The 22003-nt window shown below is 36.7% G+C and overlaps 1 protein-coding gene across 6 annotated transcripts in view; it reads right to left on the bottom strand.

Moving 5' to 3' along the window:
* The window catches only part of CEP126 (centrosomal protein 126), a 102294-nt gene that overhangs the window by 61258 nt on the left and 19033 nt on the right, over positions 1-22003 (bottom strand). For all 6 annotated transcript variants that reach the window (XR_001826619.2, XM_037740159.1, XM_017533084.2 and 3 more), the window contains exons 3-4: positions 6464-6609; positions 2423-2534 (exon numbers count right to left, since the gene is read on the bottom strand). Coding sequence is in view for 4 of the 6 variants with exons in the window: in XM_017533084.2 (XP_017388573.1) it covers positions 2423-2534; positions 6464-6609 (258 nt within the window). In the remaining 2 variants the exon portion in view is untranslated. The remainder of the gene's footprint in view (positions 1-2422; positions 2535-6463; positions 6610-22003) is intronic.

A 22003-nucleotide genomic window follows, 5' to 3' on the forward strand; every position in this document is an offset into this window, starting at 1 on the left:
TTATTACTTTGCTAGTATTTCTGTAACAATCCCCATTATACAGTATTACATGTGTATTATATTGTAAAGACCAACAAACAGTATTATAATGTAATTTCGAACCCTTGCTAGGCAGAGGACTGTATCTCATTCATATGTGTAACCCATGCTAATCAATGTCTAACACAGAATAAGTACTTACAATTTTATCCTACTGTACCTTTCTAGACCGCAATTCTGTAGTTCATCACTTTAATATTCATATATTGAAACATCATAAGATCTCTCAAGGGAAAAGCCATCTATTGGCCGTACATCTCTATTGGCTATTGTCCTATCACTCTTTTACTTTCACAGTCAACCTAAACCTTTTTGCTTTTCATTTTTCAACTTATTGCAATTTATTTTCTGCCCCCACCACTCCACTGAAATTGGTCTGACAAAAGTTGCCAGTAACTTTTTTGTTGTGAAATACAGTGGATACATTGCTTCTATGCTGGATATTCTCTCTTTGCCCCTCCAGATTCATTTGCCACATTTCTCTACTTGACTCTTCTCCAAGAGACCGAATGATCCCTTGCTCTTTGATTTATGGCTGAGCTTGGCCAGTGGAAAGTACCAGAAAGAGAAAGGAGGGTGACAAAAGAGAGAGGTTTTTGATAATTATTCCTCTGACTTCCTCCCTGCTGGGCTTGGTTTAGCAGTGGCTTACATTTCGCTCCCTATGACCACAGGAGCTGTCCAGGCTCCCTCTTCTACAGTATAGCTCTTTTCAGTTTAGGTCTGTATTGGTAATATCGACTTTGTGTCAGTTCTGGGGATGCTTTACTATCCTTTGTTGGTTTTGTAGTCCCTTAAGCTCTCAGTCACCTCTTTTAAGTGCGCTTTCTGTTTCCTGCCAGGATCCTGACTGATAGACATTATGTATCTGATTCTTGAGAAGCCATTTGATTTCTGTAAACTATTTTTTTCCCATGAAAATTTATCCTTCCCTAGTTTCCGTGATACTGATCTCTCCTAGTCCTACACGAGCCATTCTAGCCATTCTGTTTGCAAGCTTCTTTTCTTTTTCCACTTCCTTAAATGTTGCTGTTCTTCAGTGCTCATCACACACATATTCTCCATGGTTCACCATATCCATTTCCTTGGCTTCAAATATATTTAGCCTAAATCTTTCTCTTGAGTTCTAGGCTATATAATTCTACATTTATTGAAATATCCCCAGCTTTTAATCCATTATCCACAATTGTTCACAATGGATTGGAATAATATGTTTAAAAAGGAAATTTCACCTTATCACTAATTTGCCTAAAATTATTCACTGAGTCCTCTTAAACAGTCAAAATAATGTTTATATTTCTTGGCATACAGATGCATTTATCTCTAAAATCTTGTCTCTAGCAAAGCCATCTGTATTTTGCATTCTATTATCTACACATACTCTTACTCGTAGAGTATATCATGCCTTCGATTGCCCTTGGCTTTTGCACATGCCCATCTCTCTGTTTAAAATGCCATCCACTTACTTGTTCCAATTACTATTTTCTTCAAAGCTTTGCTGAAGAATTCTCTGTTCCATGAGGTCTTTCCTGAACTCTAATTAGGATTGAGAGGATACATTTACTTGTTCCTAGTCCTAATCAAGGGAACTATTGACCACAGATATTCTAAAAATAGAGTAACATTATGCACAGGTAAAATATTAACATAATAGATGCATTTATAGAAATGAATTTTAAATATTATAATTACTCATTTGGTATTATTCTATATTTCTGAAGCACTATTTCACTTATCTTTTAGATTATACCCTAGGGATTATATTTTACAATAATACATACTTCTTTATATCTTCTTACAATTCCTGATTTACTTCTATGCATAAAGTAATGTCAACAAATGTTTGGAATAAATAAATGGAAGATACAGGATGTCTGAGAGTACCCAGTGGTTGATTGGTCCATCCTATTACTTTTAGATGATTCACTTATGCCATCCTGTAGAAGAACCAGGAGACTCTGTAGTCTTTTCAAGACATCCAGGAAAGATTTTCAGTGAGAAAAAAACTATTTCTACCATAAAGTTACTCTTTTTACCTAAATTTATTACAATTCAACATAATTTTCTCTTTTCAGTAAAGATATCAATATTTTAATCAAAATATCAGTATCAATATTTAAAAAGAGTTTTGATGGTACGTTTCACAAAAAATTATGTAACATACATAGTATTTTGTAACACCAAAGACTTTAGGACAACAAATTGGAATTCTGACCTATTCTTGGAGCAATTTACATTCTACTCTACCTCAATTTAATCTGTGAAAATAAAAGAATAAACTTTAAAACAGAGGTGAGGAGTAACTGATGAAAAGGTTGATAAGCACAGCAACTAGTTATACAATTATTGTAATAATTATGTACAATAATCATAAATTACTTACCTCCAGTGTACTGTTGGTCTATGGGAAAAGGGAAGGTTTGTTTCTGATTTTAAGTTAGATTCCTGAATTTCTGTGAGGGCTTCTTCTAATGGAGGAACTGGTTTTCGGAAAACTAAAGAGATAATAAAGATCAAATAGTACAGAATCACTTTATCTTCAATGGTCTCTTTATATATTATTTAATTGGTCAATGACAAAATATTACTTTAAAACTTTTGTAAAAAGAAAATATTTTCAGAATAGTGTAAATACTTTAAATTTTGACATCCAATTTCCAAAAGAGAATGTGTTACCTCAAAGTTTTCATCACCAATTTTAAGAATATCTATCAGGAGAAAAGAGACTTTGAGAAATGTCTAGGCTCTTCATCCTGGCATGCAAACTCCCCTATATTTGATCTCCTAGTCCCATAAATTTCTGACACAATTTATAAATATTCCTATGAAGACAAGGGGAACAACTAAAACACCAACTAACATTTACTGAGCACTGACAGTTACAGGCCTTATTTTTAAGCACTTAATACACATAAACTATTTTAACCCTCACTATGGCCTATGAGGTATGTTTGAGTTTTACAACTGAGGAAACAAAGTCATAAAGAAGGCAAGTAATTTGCTCAAGGTCATATATTATTATGGACACTCATCCATATATTGTCCTGCACAACCTTTAATATAACCCTATGTCCTATATATATCTACTTTCTCAAAGCCTTCCACTGTGCACTTTGGTACTCAACATACTCTATTTTCCCCTACTTCTCTCTAAATATTGTCTTCTCCTTGTTCAAATTGAAACATAGCTGTCTTTTAAGGACATTAATTCTCCTACAGCCCTCTCAAATGGAGACATTATTTTCCTCCCATCATATACTATAAATATATTATACTATCTATACATGGTATCTACAGTATATAATATACTATGAATAACTCAAGGCCTAGGGTGACTTTCTGGCTTTAGCTGTTCATGGGTACTTCAAAACTATTTTCCTCTTTTCTCCTTTAAAACACTAATATGTCATAAGACTTTTCCATTATTACAATATTTCTAATTTACTTAAAATGTTTAAGCAAAAATATTATGTTTTAATGTAAGGATTAGTTCAAACATGAACTCTAGAGACAATATATTTCCCTAATCAACTGGTGATTACATGAAGAAGAATGCAAAGCTATGGGATAGTCTGCTGATATTCGCATCACAAACGATGCATCTATCAAAGTAATCAATTAATTTAAAAAGTATTTATTGAATGTTTAAAATAAGGGTTTCTGCTAATTTATAGAGGCACTGTTCTCCTTCCTTCTCCCCTCTTCTCCACCACCTTTTTTTTTTTTTTTTTGTAAGATGGAGTCTCGCTCTGTCGCTCAGGTTGGAGTGCAGTGGTGTGGTCTCAACTCACTGTGACCTTCACCTCCTGGGTTTTTAAGCAATTCTACTGCCTCAGCCTCCCAAGTAGTCGGGATTACAGGCACTGCCATCATGCCTGGCTAACTTTTGTATTTTTAGTAGAGACAGGGTTTCATCATGTTGGCCAGGCTGGTCTCGAACTCCTAACCTCAAGTGGTCCACCCACCTCAGCCACTCAAAGTGCTGGGATTATAGGCATGAGCCACCGTGCCTGGCCTCTTTCACCACTCTCAATCAAATTAGTAAATAAATCCTACTGATTATATCTATTTGTTTTTTTGAGACAAGGTCTGCTTCTGTTGCCCAGGCTGGAGTGAGTGGTGTGATCTTGGCTCACTGCAACCTCCGCCTCCTGGGCTCAAGTGATCCTACCACTTCAGTGTACACAGTAGCTGGGACTACAGGCATGTACCACCTTGCTTGGCTAATTTTGTATTGTTTGTAGAGATGGGGTTTCATCATGTTGCCCAGGCTGATCTTGAAGTCGTGAGCTCTTAAGCCATCTGCCTGCCTCGACCTCCCAAAGTGCTGGGATTACAGGCATGAACCACTGCAGCTGGCCACAATTATATTTCTTGAATACAGTATCTTTGGCCAGGCACAGTAGCTGATGCCTGTAATCCCAGTACTTTGGGAGGCCAAGGTGGGCACATCACATGAGGTCAGGGGGTCGAGATCAGCCTGGCCAGCATGGTGAAACCCCATCTCTACTAAAAATACAAAAGGTAGCTGGGCATGGTGGCGGGTGCCTGTAATCCCAGCTATTTGGGAGGCTGAGGCAGGAGAATCGCTTGAACCCAGATGTGGACGTTGCAGTGGGCCAGGATTGCATTACTGCACTCCAGCCTGGGCGAGAAAAGTGAGACTGTCTCTAAATAAATAAATAAATAAATAAATAAATACATACATACATACAGTATCTCTTATCTCTACATTCAGTGCACTGCTTTAATTTAGGAGCTTAACATCTCTTACCATAATTACTTAAATAATATCCTACTAGTCTACTTACTTCAGTACAAGTCTCTACTTCAGTCTACAGTCCATCTTGTAACTATAATTATCTTTCTAACAAATCTAATTACAGCAGAGCCCTCTAGTTCCCTCCCTAATATCCATTTCCCCCTTTTCACTTGGTAACAGACCCTATACAGTTAGACTTAGCAATATACTCACATTTAAAAAAATGATTTTTCAGACTTCCTTGCAAATAAAGTTGCCAAGCAGAGATCTCAGAGGTGCATCCTTTTTTTCCTGTTCTTTCTTACTGATTAGAACACTGGTATAATGGTTGAGCTCTAGCAGCAACCATATGACCATGACGGTGAGGGTATAAACCATATACTAAAGACTGCTGAGCCAAGAGACAGATGATCCTTCTGTCTCTCAGCTCAGTATAATCATCAAACCAGCTCTGGTTTTCTCCTCAAAACCAGGAGAAAAATAAACTCCTATCACGTTTAAGCTATTGTTGCTTTGCGCAGTTTCACTAGTTGCCCTTATTAACAGTACTATTTATTACTAACACAGCAATGGCTTGCTTTCTTGTTAAAAAATACTGTAAGTGGACTGTATTTTGCATAAAGATGAAATTTCTGGCATGACATATAAAGCTCTTTGAGAACTGGCTACCTCTTATTTTTTCTAGCTTCACATCCATTTTTCTTCTCCCCACCCATCCTATGCTTCAGATACACTGAAATACATAATTTATTTGTACAAGCTGTTCCTTTTGCCTAGGATGTCCTTTTATTTTTCTGTCTGTTTCACAATATGCTCATTTGTTAAGATCTGACTTAAGTCATTTTTCCAAGAATGATGTCCTTGATGTCATGACATAGGTTTAGTGTTCTTTCCTCTATGCTTTCATGGCACTTTACACACTCTGCTACCATAGCCATTACCATTATATTATTGACATTGTTTATACTACTCTCATCTCCAGAATAGGTTGTAAAATCTTGAATGGTAGAATGAAATTAGATTTCTCTATATCTCAGCTTAGCCTAAGGCTAAGTACAACACAGTATACCATATGTTTGCTGAATACATAAAGGATCTGCTTGTCACTTTTCTTTATGAAGCTCTGACATATTGTTGTTAGTCTTACTATTTAAGGTATAAAAATGTAGATATAATACAAAAGAACCAACCATAATCATATTTAAATTCTTAACTCGTTCCAGGTCTTTATATTGTTGGATTATATTACTCGATAGACTTTCATTTTGTTCTGCCAGTGTCTCAAATATGAATTTGAACCAAACTGTTAAAAAATGCTAGAATAAATGTGACACTAATTTTCTGAACTGAAAAGTCAAATTTTCTTTGTACTAAGCTACTTACTAAGTCAATTTTAAAAAGACAAAACATTGTAACCAGCTGAAAGTCCAATCAAACTTGTGAGTTTCAGAATTAAACCTAAAAGAGCCAACAAAATATGCTCCAAATTAAACCTAAATCAAATGACTATTTCTCATTTGGTTAAAGTGCTTTTACTCAAAAGTCATATTGGTCTTTTTAGTTTGTTTCCACTTCATTTATTTATCATTTTATTGTATACTCAAGTCAAATGAGATTAAAACTTTAATTTTTGTTCTCATATTATTCTAGAAATTAAGGCACCTGCTTTCCTCCGCTGTGAAAGAGGAATATGGGCACGCTGGAATTTTTCAGTAACTTCTTCAAACTTCTGTCTTCTTTGTTGAAGTATTTGTTCTCTAATTTGGTGTTCTTTTTCTTCTTGTTCTTTTCGTTTCTCCTCAAAAGCTCTATATTTAAGACATAAAGTAGGTAACAGGAATAGGTAGTAAGTTTAGGAAATAGTTTCAAAATGATGCATTTTTATATAATAATGTTTTCATATTTCAAAATTTTACTTAAAAACAAATTTAAATTTTTTTTTAAACAAGCAGTTGGCAAAGACTTACTTCTTTGTAAATGGCAATTTCAGAACTTTATCCAAGTCTCTTGCAACAAAGAGAAGAGTCTCCTATGCAGCCCCTTCTAATTTCTGGCAGGTCTGCAAACCTATTCCCACCTCACAAACTGTGCTGTGGAAAAAGCCTTTTCTAAAAAAACTATGCCATTTTCCCTATTGGTGAAAGAAGTAGCTTTGAAAATTATGAGGCATTCAAGAAAATATTGTATATTTTTATTTGTCTTTTGGACCACAAGTTTAAAAGTGGCTGTCATATTAAATTGGAACTGTGCCAAAAATTCAGAAAATTTACATAAAAATGTGGATTTCCAGTTTCTCTTCAAAATTTGGAAGATCTGGCGAATCTGGGCTCTCAATCACACATGGCTCCAAACACTTGCCCCTAATCCCTGCCATTCTTATTTTTCCTAAATTTCTTATTTATTTCTGATTGCCCTCAGACACTTGAATTTATGTTCTCTAGTTTAAGCTGTACTGTTTCAAAAAATCGATTTTGTCCTTGAAAGACTGTGTGTGTGTGTGTGTGTGTGTGTGTGTGTGTGGTGTATGTGTGTGCACATGTATGTGTGTATGATTCAATAATTATTTGCTAGAAAATGAGAAAAATGAAAAGGCAAGCCTACAAATCACTGGTAGAGAAACTTCCAAAAGGACCTCCTTAGAATGCATGGGGTTAGGAGATGGTTGGTAAAAACTCTTTTAGAATTTTTAGTGCCATAGGTTACTGTTAACCATCTTTCTAAAGACCTCTCCTGGCTAGAATATTATTCTACTCTGAATAGCTAAGATTAAGGGAACTATATATACTTCCAGGTGATAGAGGACTATAGATCTCCAAGTCGTTCAACACATAAGTAGAACGTAGTGATGTAGTGCCAGAGGTGGGGGAGAAGATTTTTTTAGTTCCCAAAACAATCTCCTTCAAGAACTTCCCCAGGTCATGATAAGAAGTTGCTTTTACCATTTGATTCAACATATTAGAAGTTGTAGCCAGAGTAAGTAGGCAAAAAAAAAAAAAAAAAAAAAAAAAAGGCATCTGGACTGGAAAGGAAAAAGTAAAATTAACTCTAGTTACAGATGACAAATATTTAGAAAACCCCAAAGATTCCACAAAAAACAGTACTAATAAATGAATTCAGCAAAGCTGCAGGATACAAAATCAGCACATATAAACCAGCTGCATTTCTATATATGAATAATGAACAATCCAGAAAGGATATAAAACATTTCAATTTACAACAGCACAAAAATGCTTAGGAATAAACTTAACTAAGAAGGTAAAAGACTTATACACCAAAAACTGTAAAACATCACTGCATTTATACTGTAATTATGTAAAAGACACAAATAAATGTAAAGACATACCATGTTCATGAATTAAAATAAAATATTGTTAAGATGTCCACACTACTCAAAGCTATCTTCAGACTCTATTTAATCCCTTCAAAATCCCAATGACATTTTTTTCTTTGCAGAAATAGAAAAATCCATTCTAAAATTTATATGAAACGTCAAGGAACACTGAATAGGCAAAATAATATTTAAAAAAATACCAAAATGGAATGTTTCACCCTTCCTTATTTCAAAGCTTACTACAAATTTATGGTAATCAAAGCAGTATGTTACTGGCATAAAGACAGCCACATAAACTATTGGAAGAGATTGGAGAGCCTGGAAATAAACCCTCTTATATAGGGTCAAATGATTTTCCACAAGGATGCCAAAACCCTCTAACGAGAAAAGGACAATCTTTATAGAAAATAGTGTTGGATACCTAGATACTACAAAACAACAAACGTGGACTCTTACCTAACAGCACATATAAAAATTACCCCCAAATAGATCAAATATCCAAATATAAAAACTAAAAGAAAACTCAGAACGTAGGAAAAGCTTCATGACATTGGATTTGACAATAATTCCTTGATATGACACTAAAAGCACAAACAAAAGGAAAAATAGATAAGTTGAACTTCATCAAAATTAAAAACTTTTGTGGATCCAAGGACACTATCAACAGAGTGAAAAGGCCACACAGAAAATAAGAGAAAATATTTCCAAATCATATATCTGGTAAGGATTGATATCAAGAACTCCAACAAGTCAACAACAACAAAACAGACTGATTTAAAAATATGGACAAAAGGCTTGAACAGAAATTTCTCTAAAGAAGATAGATACACAAATGCAAACAAACACATGAAAAGACGCTCAATATCATTAATCATTAATGATGTTAAATTGCATTAAGAAAATGCAAGTTAAAACCACTATGAAATGCCACACCACACCCATTAGAATGACTATTATTTAAAAAACAAAACAAAACAAAAAATAAGAACTGTTGGTAAGGATGCAGAGAAACTGAAACTTTTATGCATTGCTGGTAGAAATGTAACATGGTGTAGCACCTGTGGAAACTGGTATGCCAGTTCTTCAAAAAAGTAAACACAGAATTACCAAATAATAAAAGAATTTCACTTTAGGGACTATATCCCAAAGGAATAAAAACAGGGGTTCAAACAGATATTTGTATACCCATTTTTATAGTAACATTATTCATAATAGCCTAAAAGTAGAAGCAACCCAAGTGTCCATAAATGGATGAATGGATAAACAAAATGTGGCATATACATACAATGGAATATTTTTCAGTCTTAGGAAGGAAATTCTGGCACGTGCTATACCTAAATGAACCTTGGAAACATTCTGCTAAGTGAAATAAGCCAGTAACAAAAGGACAAATGTTGTAGGATTTCATTTTAAATGAGGTACCTACAGTATTCAAATTCATAGAGACAGAAAGTAGAATGAGGGTTACCAATTCAAGCTGGTGGGGAGGGTAGCATGGGGAGGTAGTGCTTAATGGGTACAGAATTTCAGTTGGGCAAGATGAAGTTCTGGAGATGGATAATGATATTGGTTGCACAACAATGTGAATGTACTTAATGTAGTCTTTGAAGACAGAGAAAACAAAAGTGATTAAATAGAGTCATAATAGAGTATTCTATTTTCTGTTAGGAGGAAGAAACCACAGCTTGCTTAGCAGAAGCTGGTAAAGTCAACTCAAAAAGTTCCAAATTCTACATTCATATACTCTTGAGATTAAGCTCATGTGTCAAGCAGATAATATGAGTGCAGTCCTCTAGTAGCCATAGTCAGTCTCCAAACATAATGTCCAGTGAAGCATGATCATGTAGTTCCCTCCCCTTTAATCATTCTGGCCCTATGACTTTCTTATTACCAGCAGAATGTTATGGAAGTGATACTGCATGACTTCCCAGCCTAGAAGTTTTGCAGCTTCCAACCTGGTCTTCTGGAATGCTCACTCCAGGAAAAGCCAGACCCCATAGAAGAATTTCAGTGACTTTGAGATCGCTGTGCTGAAAAAGAAGCCCAAGCTAGCTAACAGGAGAGACAGCATGGTGAAAGATAATTGGCTTGGTTCCAACTGTTCTAGCCTTCTCAGCCCAAGCACAAGATATGTGACTGAAGAAACCATCATGGATGTCCAAGGAAGTAGAATCTTCAGATAACACCAACCACAGCACAAATCTGAATGCAATAGCATGAGTCTTCCAAGGAAGAATAATCCAGCTCAACCATTCAACACAGATTTTTAATAAACTGTTTTAAGCTACTACATTTTAAGGTGGTTTGTTATATAGAAGCAAATGACAGAACAGTAACTTTAAGTCAGTATTTTAAAAACCAGTTAACATTTATTTGGTGGACATGGGGAGAAATGTTTATTAACAAAAAGTGTTTACTTTCTTCTTCGTGTTATTTAAAATGGATTACATCCATATATTATATATATGCTTTTCTGAAGAATAAACCTTTTTCTGATCTTAGAAATTAGTGTTTTGACATTAAAATATTCCTAGTAAACAGTACTATGTCATGCATTATTCAGTTTCAGAGTATCGGTGCACTACAACTGCCAACTTAGGCAATGGTCGTCATTATGTTTCATGGCTGATAGTGCAGCATGTAACTGCATAAAACAACTTATACCTATGAATTGTTTAAAACAGAGATGTCTGTTCCAGGATTTTAAAAAATACAATAGTACAATTTTTTTTGTACTATTGAATTTTTCTTCTAGAGCACCATCTACTTCACTGGTAATGAGAACAATTTACATTATTTAGTTAGTGATGTTTCAGTTATCCTTACAGATTTGTTTCCTTGGCAAATAATTTGATAATCTGTCCTTTAATATGGCTGATATGGAGCTAACTCTAGACAAAACGGTGTATCTGAGAGTTGGTTTGAGAAATCCATGGCTGCCTAGGTGTTCAGGGGAATTTGTTAAATAGTAACTTTATAAGCCTTCCTTTAATTACAGTATTTGAAGTTGTTCAGTAATATCTTGTATTTAAGTCATCAAAGAAGACACTAAACATTTATGTCATATGTCAGACACTTATAAAAACAAGGAAACAAAAGTTACTTGTTTAATATTTCAAAACAGGCAACATGAATTAACAACCATCTCATTGGTACTGAGTGAAATCATGGTAAACTAAATTATTAGCTTGCAAGTAGGGTAAAATCTCAACCCTTCATAGTTTCTGACTTGGCACTTGCTAGAATGGACACAAAGTAAGACCCAATTGCAAATATACAAAGGCTGAAGGCAAAAGCTTGAGAAATTTGACTACATTAATATCAGATGAAATTTCTATGTATATTAATATCAGACAAATTTCTTAGAGTGCTGCTAACATTAGACTTTATGAAATGGAGTATTACTAGAGATAAAAGACAACATTTCATAATGATAGAAAGGTCAATTCATCAGGAAGACACAAAAATGATATAGACATATGAACCTAATAATAGACCTTCAAAATACATGAAGCAAACATGGAACTAAAGATAGAAATGGAAAAATCCACAATCCTAGCTGCATATTGTAACATCCTTTCTTAGTAACAGAACAACTGGACAAAAGTGTCAGTAAGAATATAGAATATTTGAACAAAACTATCAACTATTTCAATCTAGTTGATATTTATAGAACAGTAACAATTTATACCGAACAATAATAACACACAGTCTTTTCAAGTATATCATAAAAATCTTACGTTGAGCCATAAAAGAAATGTTAATCAATTTCATAAGATTTAAATCTTACAGAGGATGTTCTTTGACCTTCTTTGACCAAAATACATTTATATTAGAAATCAATTACAATATCTAGGAAAGCTCCAAGTAACTGGAAATGAAAGGAAAAACATGAAAACAGTGTTCTAAGTAGACCATAGATCAAAGAAAAAATCTAAAGAGAAGTAAAAAAACATTTTGAATGACATAAAAATGAAAATACAGTATATTGGATTTGTTAAACGCAGTTTAAAAAGTGTTTGGAAGAAAATTTATAATTTTATTTTATTTTTAATTTTTTTGTAGAGATGACAGTCTTGATTTGTTGCTTAGGCTGGTCTTGACTCCTGGCCTTAAGAAATCCTCCTACCTTGGCTTCCCAAAGTTCTGGGATTACAGTGAGTCACCGCGCTTGGCCAATTTATAATTTTAAATGCTATATCAGACAAGAGGAAAGGTTTAAAATCAACGATGTCAGTTTCCACCTTAATAAGATAGAAGATGAGCAAATTTATCCTAAAGAAGAATCTAATAAAAAGAAAATAAACTGATGAAATAGTAAACAAAAAAAAAAAATAGAGAAAACACAGACAAGTTGTTAGAAAATGTTAAGAACATTGATAAACTCTTCGCAAGAACAATAAAGAGAAAAAGGGAAAACAAAAGTTAATAATATCATGAACGCAAGATACTATAAGATTATCAGATGCAAGAATATCACTACAAATACCACAGGCCTTAAAAAATAATAGGAGAATATTACAAACAACTTTATGCTAATGAATTCAACAACTTAGGTAAAACTAACCAATTTCTTAAAAAAAAACTACTTTCCAAAACTAACACAAAAGAAAATAAAATATGAAAATCTGTACACATTAATAAAATTTAATTTATAATTAACAAGTTTCCCACAAAAAACCTCTAGGTTCAGATATAATTTTTTTTCATCAAACATTTAAAAGAGAAATAACAATCATATACAACCTTTTTCAAAATATAGAGGTGAAGAAAATACTCCCTACCACGTTTTATAAGGTCAACATAACTATGATTCCAAAACCCAATAAACACATTACAAGCAAAGAAATTTATAGACCAATATCTCTCATCGCATTACACAAAAGTCCTTCAAAAAATACAGGCTAAGTGTCCCTAATTCACAAATACAAAATCTGAAATGCTGCAAAATTTGAAACTTTTGAGCACTGACATGAAGACTGAAAGCCTGCCTTTGGCTGCTGTTGCTGTTGTCTGACAGCTGACACAGTATTCTGATGATGCTACTATACTGCTTCATTACCCTGAACACATTATTTTTTTCATTGTGTTAATGTTATACATCACATTTTTAACTTTTAAGTAGTTAAGTGTGAATAAATATAAGAAAATGATTGCTTATCACATAGATTCAGACTCAGGAATGGTGATGATGACCAAACAACCAGAGATTGTCCATGTAGATGGCTAAGATAATGACACTTTTGCTTTTTTGATGGTTCAATGTACACAAACTTTGTTTCATGCACAAAATTATTTAAAAATATTACATAAAATTACCTTTCGGTTATGTATACAAGGTGTATATCAAACATAAATGAATTTCATGCTTAGACTTGAGTCCCTTTCCCAAAGTAACTCATTATACATATGCAAATATTCTAAAAGTCCAAAAAAAATTAAAATCCATAATACTTCTAGTTCCAAGCATTTCAGGTAACAGGTACTCAATCTGCATTAGCAAATAAAATCGAGCAATATATAAAAATAAGACAGCATTACCAAAGTAAGGTTAACCATGGAATGCAAAATTAATTAGTGCATTTCACCATATTGACAAAAAAGAGGAAAGCTATATAATCATCAAAATAGTTGCAGAAAAAGTATGTGACAATATTCAGTGCACATTTGTAAGAATTCTCAGCAAACTAGGAATGAGAGGAAACTTCCTCAGTCTGATGGAGGGTACCTACCCAAATTCCCTGGCTAGTAGCATAATGTTGAAATAGTAAATACTTCCCACAAAAGCTAGAAGCAAAGAGCCTTACTCATACTACTTCTATTCCCCAATTGCATTGGAAGTCCCAGAAAGTTCACTGAGGCCACAAAAAAGTAAAAGCCATACTGATTAGAAAGACAGACATTAAATTTTCTCGATCTGCAAATGACATAATTATATAACTAGAAAATCATAAGAAATATATAAAATATATTTACACCTATGATACAGCTAAAATTAAAAAGACTACCTGGGAAGGTTATAGAGCCACTGGGACTCACATGCATTGCTGGTGGGTGTGTGAAAAAGGCCAGCCCTTTTGGAAAACGGTTTCACACCTTCTTATATGGTTAAACATACATATACCCTAAGACTCAGCAATTCTACTTTTAATTTACTCAGAACAAATGTATATCCTCAAAAATATTTCCTACTTATAGATTCTCTCATGTTTTACCATTTTGGGTTGAATTATCTTTCCACCAGCAGCTTTATTGCTAGCCCCAAATTAGAACAACCCAATGCCTATCAATAGGAGAACAGATAAATAAATTGATATATTTTGACAATGGAATACCACACAACAATAAGAATAACATGAAAAATTACCTCTGATGATAGAAATTATAACAGTGGTTGCTATGAAGGGCGGAGATTGGCTGCAAGAAGTTTGAGGGTATATTCTGAGGAATGATAATGATAGACTAGGGAGTGCGAAGCTCAGTTTGAACAGAAGTGAGAACATGAGGAATGGGATTAACAGAAAAAGGGTAATAAGATAAATGGATTGGAGGGCGTGGTAGTGCCTTAAAACCGATGAATTCAGAGGAAATGACATGGAAAACAGGGGATATAGATCAGAGATTGAGATGACTGAAACTGAGATTTTGGAGGTGATGGAGTAATTGGTAATAGCTGAGGTGATGTGCCATTGAATGGGTGAAGTTCAAGAAAATGAGAGACCACTAGGTTGGATGGATGGCCTGTGCAGACATTAAAATCACAAAGAATGATTGTTAAAATTGTGGTAGGGAGGCTAAAGCTTGCCAAGTTGCTAAAACTTTCAAGAAATGACACAGAGGATCTATAGATGACTGCAGTAAGGAAAAGTAGGGTAAGCAGTATATTTTGATGGCATGTGCTTTAAGATACTTGGAGGATTCTGGAGAAAAGGAAGAGCAATGGCCAGAAATGACAACAAAGAGCAAAGATGACACTTTGTCCTTTGTATCTATCTATGAGTGTCTTCACACTTACTATGACATCACCTTTTACCTCCCTCTCACAACCTTTATCATAGAGAAAAACAGAACCTGTAAGCAGAGAGCTTATCATATATCTAAAAAATTACTTCATCCATGTTTTCCTCAACTTGGGGTTCTAGGAATAATTTCTAGCATAATCACATACCTTCAATTACTTTAAGTGTTAATTTTTTGGGGGATCTTGGGGGTGAAAGTTTCCCATGTTTATTTTCTTCCCAAAGGCACTGTGCATGTGAGCATTTATATGATTGGCGTTTATATTTTGGATAGAGGGATACTGTCAGGGTGCTAGAGACTGATTTGAAAAAAAAGTTTGGGAGAAGGCTGCTGACAAAGTAAAGTTTGTCATTACATATAAGGTGACCTGCAAAAATAATAATCATTCATTACAAGTGCTTAGTATGGTCAGACATTGCAAATGCTAAGTACTTTATACGTATTACTTTATTTTATCCCACAGTTCTCTGAGGTAAGCAATTTACAGACAAAAACCATGAATCTTAAAGAGGTTAGGTAACTTGTGCAAGGTCACACAACCATTAAGTGGAAGAATTGGGAGTCTAAACTAGGCAGCCTGATTTTGCCTGGTTTTAAATGAGTACACACTATGCGACAACCTTTTTGTAATTTTTCTCTTCAAAGCACTTCAATCTCCAACTTCCGCATATAACACGAATTTGTTTTCCCATGGAATCCTAAGCTTAACCTTACCATAGGATTTATCTCACTAAATTGTACTTATTTACTTTTCTGCATTGCTTACCAGACTCTAAGTATCATAAGTTCAGTATATATGTCAGCACATAACATAGGGCTTGAAACACGGCAGCATGCAATAGTATTGTCAAATGAAAGAATTAATTGCATTTTAACTGTCTGTCTTCCCCATCATACTCTCTAAGTTCACTGAGTGCAGAGACTGAAATTTTAATTTCTGGAATTCCTGTTCCTAACACAATGCTTTACACCTGGTAGATGCTTAATAAATAATTGCTTAATAAATGTTTGACCATATTTCAACTTCAAATATAATCAGAGCACTTTTAAAAGCAGTTATCTACTATTTTTATCTAATAACATATCTATTCAGGACATAAAAGTAAATAAAACAGATATAGTTTATCCAGTTATTTATTATCTAGTAAGGCAAGCTAAGAAAATCAAGTAAACAAAGAATTACTGATTGTCATAATTGCTAGGAAGTAAAGAAACTCTAGTTTGACATAGGGAGCCAGGGGAACCCACTTTAAATAAGGTAAACAGGGAATATTTCTCTGGAGATGTGATATTTAAGCTAAAAAACTCCAAATACACAGGGGCAAATCATCTTAAAAATGGGGAAAAAGGGGGGTGTGCCAAGATGGCTGAGAGGAGGCAACACCGGAGTGCAGCTCGCAGGGAATAAGACACAGAGGGCTAGAGGACTTCATAATTCCAAGTGAGGTGCTGGATTCTCTTCAGTGGGACTGGTAGGGCACTAAAAATAGACCAGAGAAAGAGCTGCAGGGAGAGAGCCAGCCGGGGAGAGCAGATCAGGGAGGGTAAATGGGAGACAGGGCAGGGCGTGTCCCCACCTGGAATGTGCAGCCGACTTGGAGGGTCAGGGACTTCACCCCCTTGGTGCTCCGATTTGGATCCTGTGCTTACCTCATCCCTCATGCAACCCACAGTCCCACCACGGCCCCACCAGGCAGAGGCGCCCTGGGTTGTCCATGCAATGGCACCTGAAGGTGCAGCAAATTGTTGGCCGAAGTTTGGACTAACGCCAGGGGGAGCGACCCATACCACAGAAAGAGGGAGAGTTGAAAGCAGGGAAACAGGCCATAAGGCCTAGCAGGCCCTACAACCGCAAAACTCATACTGAAGCCTGCACGCTAGAGAGCTTGGCAGCAAATACAACAGTTTGATCCCAACCAGGAAGAGCAATCTAGGGGAAGGAGAGATGCCATTGGGAAGGGGAAGCTAATCTCACCTGCAAACGAACTCCAGGGAAGGACTACCAACCCAGCAAACTGACTGAATCTGAGACAGCCCAGCAGCGCCTCTACAGGCCAAAAAAGATATAGTTCCAACCTCAAAGGACGTCCACTTAGAGGTTCCTCCTGAAATCACCAACTTCAAAGATCAAAGGGAGATAAATCCACAAAGATGAGAAGAAACCAATGCAAAAAGGATGAAACCATCAAAGACCAGAACACCTCTTCCCCTCCCAGGGAGCACAACTCCTCACCATCAACAGAACAAAACAAGACAGAGAATGAGTTTGATGAATTGACAGAAGCAGGCTTTAGAAGGTGGGTAATAACAAACTTCTCTGAATTAAAAGACCATGTTCTAACCCAATGCAAAGAAACTAAGAACCTTGAAAAAAGGTTTCACGAAATGCTAACCAGAATAACCAGCTTAGAGAAGAACATAAATGACTTGATGGAGCTGAAAAACACAGCACAAGAACGTCACAAGGCATACACAAGTTTCAACAGCTGAATTGATCAAGCAGATATCAGAGATGGAAGATCAATCAATGAAATAAAATGTGAAGGCAAGATTAGAGAAAAAAGAGTGAAAAGAAATGAACAAAGCCTCCAAGAAATATGGGATTATGTGAAAAGACCTAATCTACACTTGATCGGCATACCTGAATGTGATGGGAAGAATGAATCCAAGTTGGAAAACACTCTTCAGGATATTATCCAAGAGAACTTCCCCAACCTAACAAGGCAGGCCAACATTCAAATCCAGGAAATACAGAGAACACTGCAAAGTTATTCCTCAAGAAGAGCAACCCCAAGGTACATAATCACCAGATTCACCAGGGTTGAAAGGAAGGAAAAAATCCCAAGGGCAGCCAGAAAGTTCCAGTCGCCCATCAAGGAAAGACCATCAGACTCACAGTGGATCTCTCAGCAGAAACCCTACCAGCTAGAAGGGAGTGGGGGCCAATATTCAATATTCTTAAAGAAAAGAACTTTCAACCCAGAATTTCATATCCGGCCAAACTAAGCTTCATAAGTGAAGGAGAAATAAAATCCTTTATGGACATGTAATTGCTGAGGGATTTCGTCACTACAACACCTGCCTTACAATAGCTACTGAAGGAAGTACTAAATATGGAAAGGAACAACCAGTACCAGCCACTGCAAAAACATACCAAATGGTAAAGAAAAATGACACAATGAAGAAACCATGTCAACTAATGGGTGAAACAACCAGCCAGTAACAAAATGGCAGGATCGAATTCAAGCATAACAATATTAACATGAATGTAAATGTAAATGTCCTAAATGCCCCAATCAGAAGACACAGAGTGGCAAATTGGATAAAAAGTCAAGACCCATTGGTGTGCTGTATTCAGGAGACCCATCTCACATGCAAAGACTCACAGAGACTCAAAATAAAGGGATGGAAGAAGATTTACCAAGCAAATGGAGAGCAAACAAAAGCAGGGGTAGCAATTCTAGTCTCTGATAAAATGGACTTTACACCAACAAAGATCAAAAGAGACAAAGAAGGGCATTATATGATGGTAAAAGGATCAATGCAATAAGAAGAGCTAACTAAATATATATGCACCCAATGCAGGAGCACCCACATACAAAAAGCAAGTTCTTAATGACCGACAAAGAGACTTAGACTCCTTCACAATATTAGCAGGAGACTTTAACACTTCACTGACAATATTGGACATATCAACAGGACAGAAGGTCAACAAAGATATCCAGGACTTGAATGCAGATCTGAACCAAGTGAACCTAATAGACATCTACAGAACTCTCCACCCCAAATCCACAGAATACACATTCTTCTCAGCATCACATCACACTTACTCTAAAATTGGCCACATACTTGGAAGTAAATGACTCCTCAGCAAATACAAAAGAACAGAAATCATAACAAACAGTCTCTCAGACCACAGCGCAATCAAATTAGAACTCAGGATAAAGAAAAGCACTCAAAACTGCACAATCACATGGAAATTGAATAACTTGCTCCTGAATGATGATGGATAAACAACGAAATGAAGGCAGAAATAAAAATGTTCTTCGAAACCAATGAGAATGAAGACACAATGTACCAGAACCTATGGGACACATTTAAAGCAGTGTCTAGAGGAAAATTTATAGCAATAAATGCCCACATGAGAAACAAGGAAAGATCTAAAATTGACGCCCTATTATCAAAACTGAAAGAGCCAGAAGAGCAAGATTAAAAAAAACTCAATAGCAGGCAGAATACAAGAAATAACTAAGATCAAAGCAGAACTGAAGGAGATAGAGATACAACCCTTCAAAAAATTAATAAATCCAGAAGCTGGTATTTTGAAAAGATCAACAAAATAGACTGCTAGCTAGACTAATAAAAAAGAAAAGAGAGAAGAATTGAATAGATGCAATAAAAAACGATAAAGGGGAGATCACCACCGATTCCACAGAAAAACAAACTACCATCAGAGATGACTACAAACAGCTCTATGCACATAAACCAGGAAATCTGGAAGAAATGGATAAATTCCTCAAACTTGCACTCTCCCAAGACTAAGCCAGGAAGAAGTTGAAACCCTCAATAGACCAATAACAAGACCTAAAGTTGAGGCAGCAATTAATAGCCTACCAAACAAAAAAGTCCTGGTCCAGACAGGTTCACAGCTGAATTCTACCAGATACACAAAGAGGAGCTGGTACCATTCCTGTTGAAACTATTCCGAACAATACAAAAAGAGGAAATTTTCCCTAACTCTTTCTATGAGACTAACATCGTCCTGATACCAAAATCTGGCAGAGACACAACTAAAAAAGAAAACTAGAAGCCAATATCCATGATGAACATTGATGTAAAAATCTTCAATAAAATGCTGGCAAACCGAATCCAACAGCACATCAAAAAGCTTATTCACCATGATCAAGTAGGCTTCATCCTGGGGATGCAAAGCTGGTTCAGTGTACACAAATCTATAAACATAATCCACCACATAAACAGAATGAAAGACAAAAACCACATAATTATCTCAATAGATACAGAGAAGGCCTTTGACAAAATTCAACAGCATTTATACCAAAAACTCTCAATAGGGATCGATCCAAGATGGCCATTTAGGAACAGCTCAGGATTGCAGCTCCCAGTGAAAGCACAGAGGGTGAGTGGACGCCGCATTTTTATTGCCCACAGACTAGGAAATTACCAGGTGGAGGAGCTCCACAGGTCGCCAGCGCAGCTGCTTTGGCCAGTGCAGCGGTGGTGGCCCACGCCGCTGCTTTGCCCCGCGTGGCTGCTTTGTCGGCACCCCAGAGCAGCAGTTCTCCGTACAAAATACACCTGTCTGGGTCCCCTTTTGGCTGACGATTGGAGCCATGGGAAGTCGCCCATTTCATCTGTTTAAAAAGGGGACTGAGCAGGGAACCAGGACAGTAGATTCCAGGGCAAAAAAAGCGCCACAAATCTCAGTGCCGCTGTTTCAGCCAGCGCAGTGCCTTGCGGCAGGGGAAAACAAACAGACCCCCGGCGCCTCTTCAACAGGCAACTGGAACACCAACTTAAAAAAAAAAAAAAAGGCTCTGAGGCAGGGAGCCAGGCTATCAGGCTCAGCTGGTCCCACCCCCACAAAAGAACAGCAANACCCCCACAAAAGAACAGCAATCAGAAACTCTCTGGATTGAGAGTTTCACAGCAAGTGCAGGTGAACCCGGGACAGTCCAGCTCTGTGGGGGAGGGGTGACCGTCATTACCGAGGCAGCCCGCCACTACGGAGGTAGTCAGCCAATGCTGAGGCAGCCCGCTGTTGCCAAGGCAACCTGCCATTGCTGGGGCAGCCCGCTGTTGCCAAGGCAACCCGCCACTACAGAGAGACTCTGCCTCAACAGAGGCAGGCCACCATTGCCGAGGCAGTTCTAACCACACCCACATAAACAGGACTGCAGGGAAGTTCACTCAGCAGCTGGGCGGAGCCCACAGCAGCTCAGCAAAGCCTCTACAGGCAGACAGTGACTTGGCTGCCTCCTTGCTGGGCAGGGCAGCTCTGAAGGGAAAAAAAAGAAGGCAGCAACATAATGGAAACTCATAAAGCCCTAAATCCCTGGGACAGAGCACCTGAGAACAAAAAGTGGTTTATGAGTTCTGCTGCAGCAGACCTAAACGTACCTGCCCAGCAGCTCTGAATGAACAACGGAGCTCACAGCTCAGCATCTGAGCTCCTATAAAGAAGGGACTATCTCCCCAAGCAGCTCCCTGACCCCTATATATCCAAAGAGCCACCTCATAAAGGAGAGATTAGATTGACACTTGGCAGGTATCCTTCTGGGACAAAGATAGCAGAAGAAGAAAATCGGTAACAACCCTTACTGTTCAGCAGCTGCTGCAGGTGATCCCCAGGCAAGCAGGGCCTGGAGTGGACCTCGGCAGACCTACAGCAGAGGGGACAGACTGCCAGAAGGAAAACCAAGAAACAGAAATAACCTCATTATCAACAAACAGAATGTCCACTCAGAGACCTAATCTGAAAGCCAGCAACTACAAAGACGACAGGTGGATAAATCTATAAAGATGGGAAGAAACCAGCGCAAAAAGGATGAAAACACCCAAAACCAGAACACTTCTCCTCCTAAAAGGGATCACAACTCCTCACCAGCAAGAGAACAAGGTTGGATGGAGAACGGGTGTGATGAAATGACAGAATCAGACTTCAGAAGGTGGGCAGTAAGAAATTTCTGTGAACTAAAAGAACATGTTCTAACCAAATGCAAAGAAACTAAGAACGTTGAAAAAAGATTTGACAAAATGCTAACGAGAATGGACAAAATAGAAAAGAATATAAGTGAATTGATGGAGCTGAAAAACGCAACACGAGAACTTCC

Source organism: Cebus imitator, unplaced genomic scaffold (genome assembly GCF_001604975.1).
Source record: "Cebus imitator isolate Cc_AM_T3 unplaced genomic scaffold, Cebus_imitator-1.0 Scaffold79, whole genome shotgun sequence".
NCBI lineage: Eukaryota > Metazoa > Chordata > Mammalia > Primates > Cebidae > Cebus > Cebus imitator.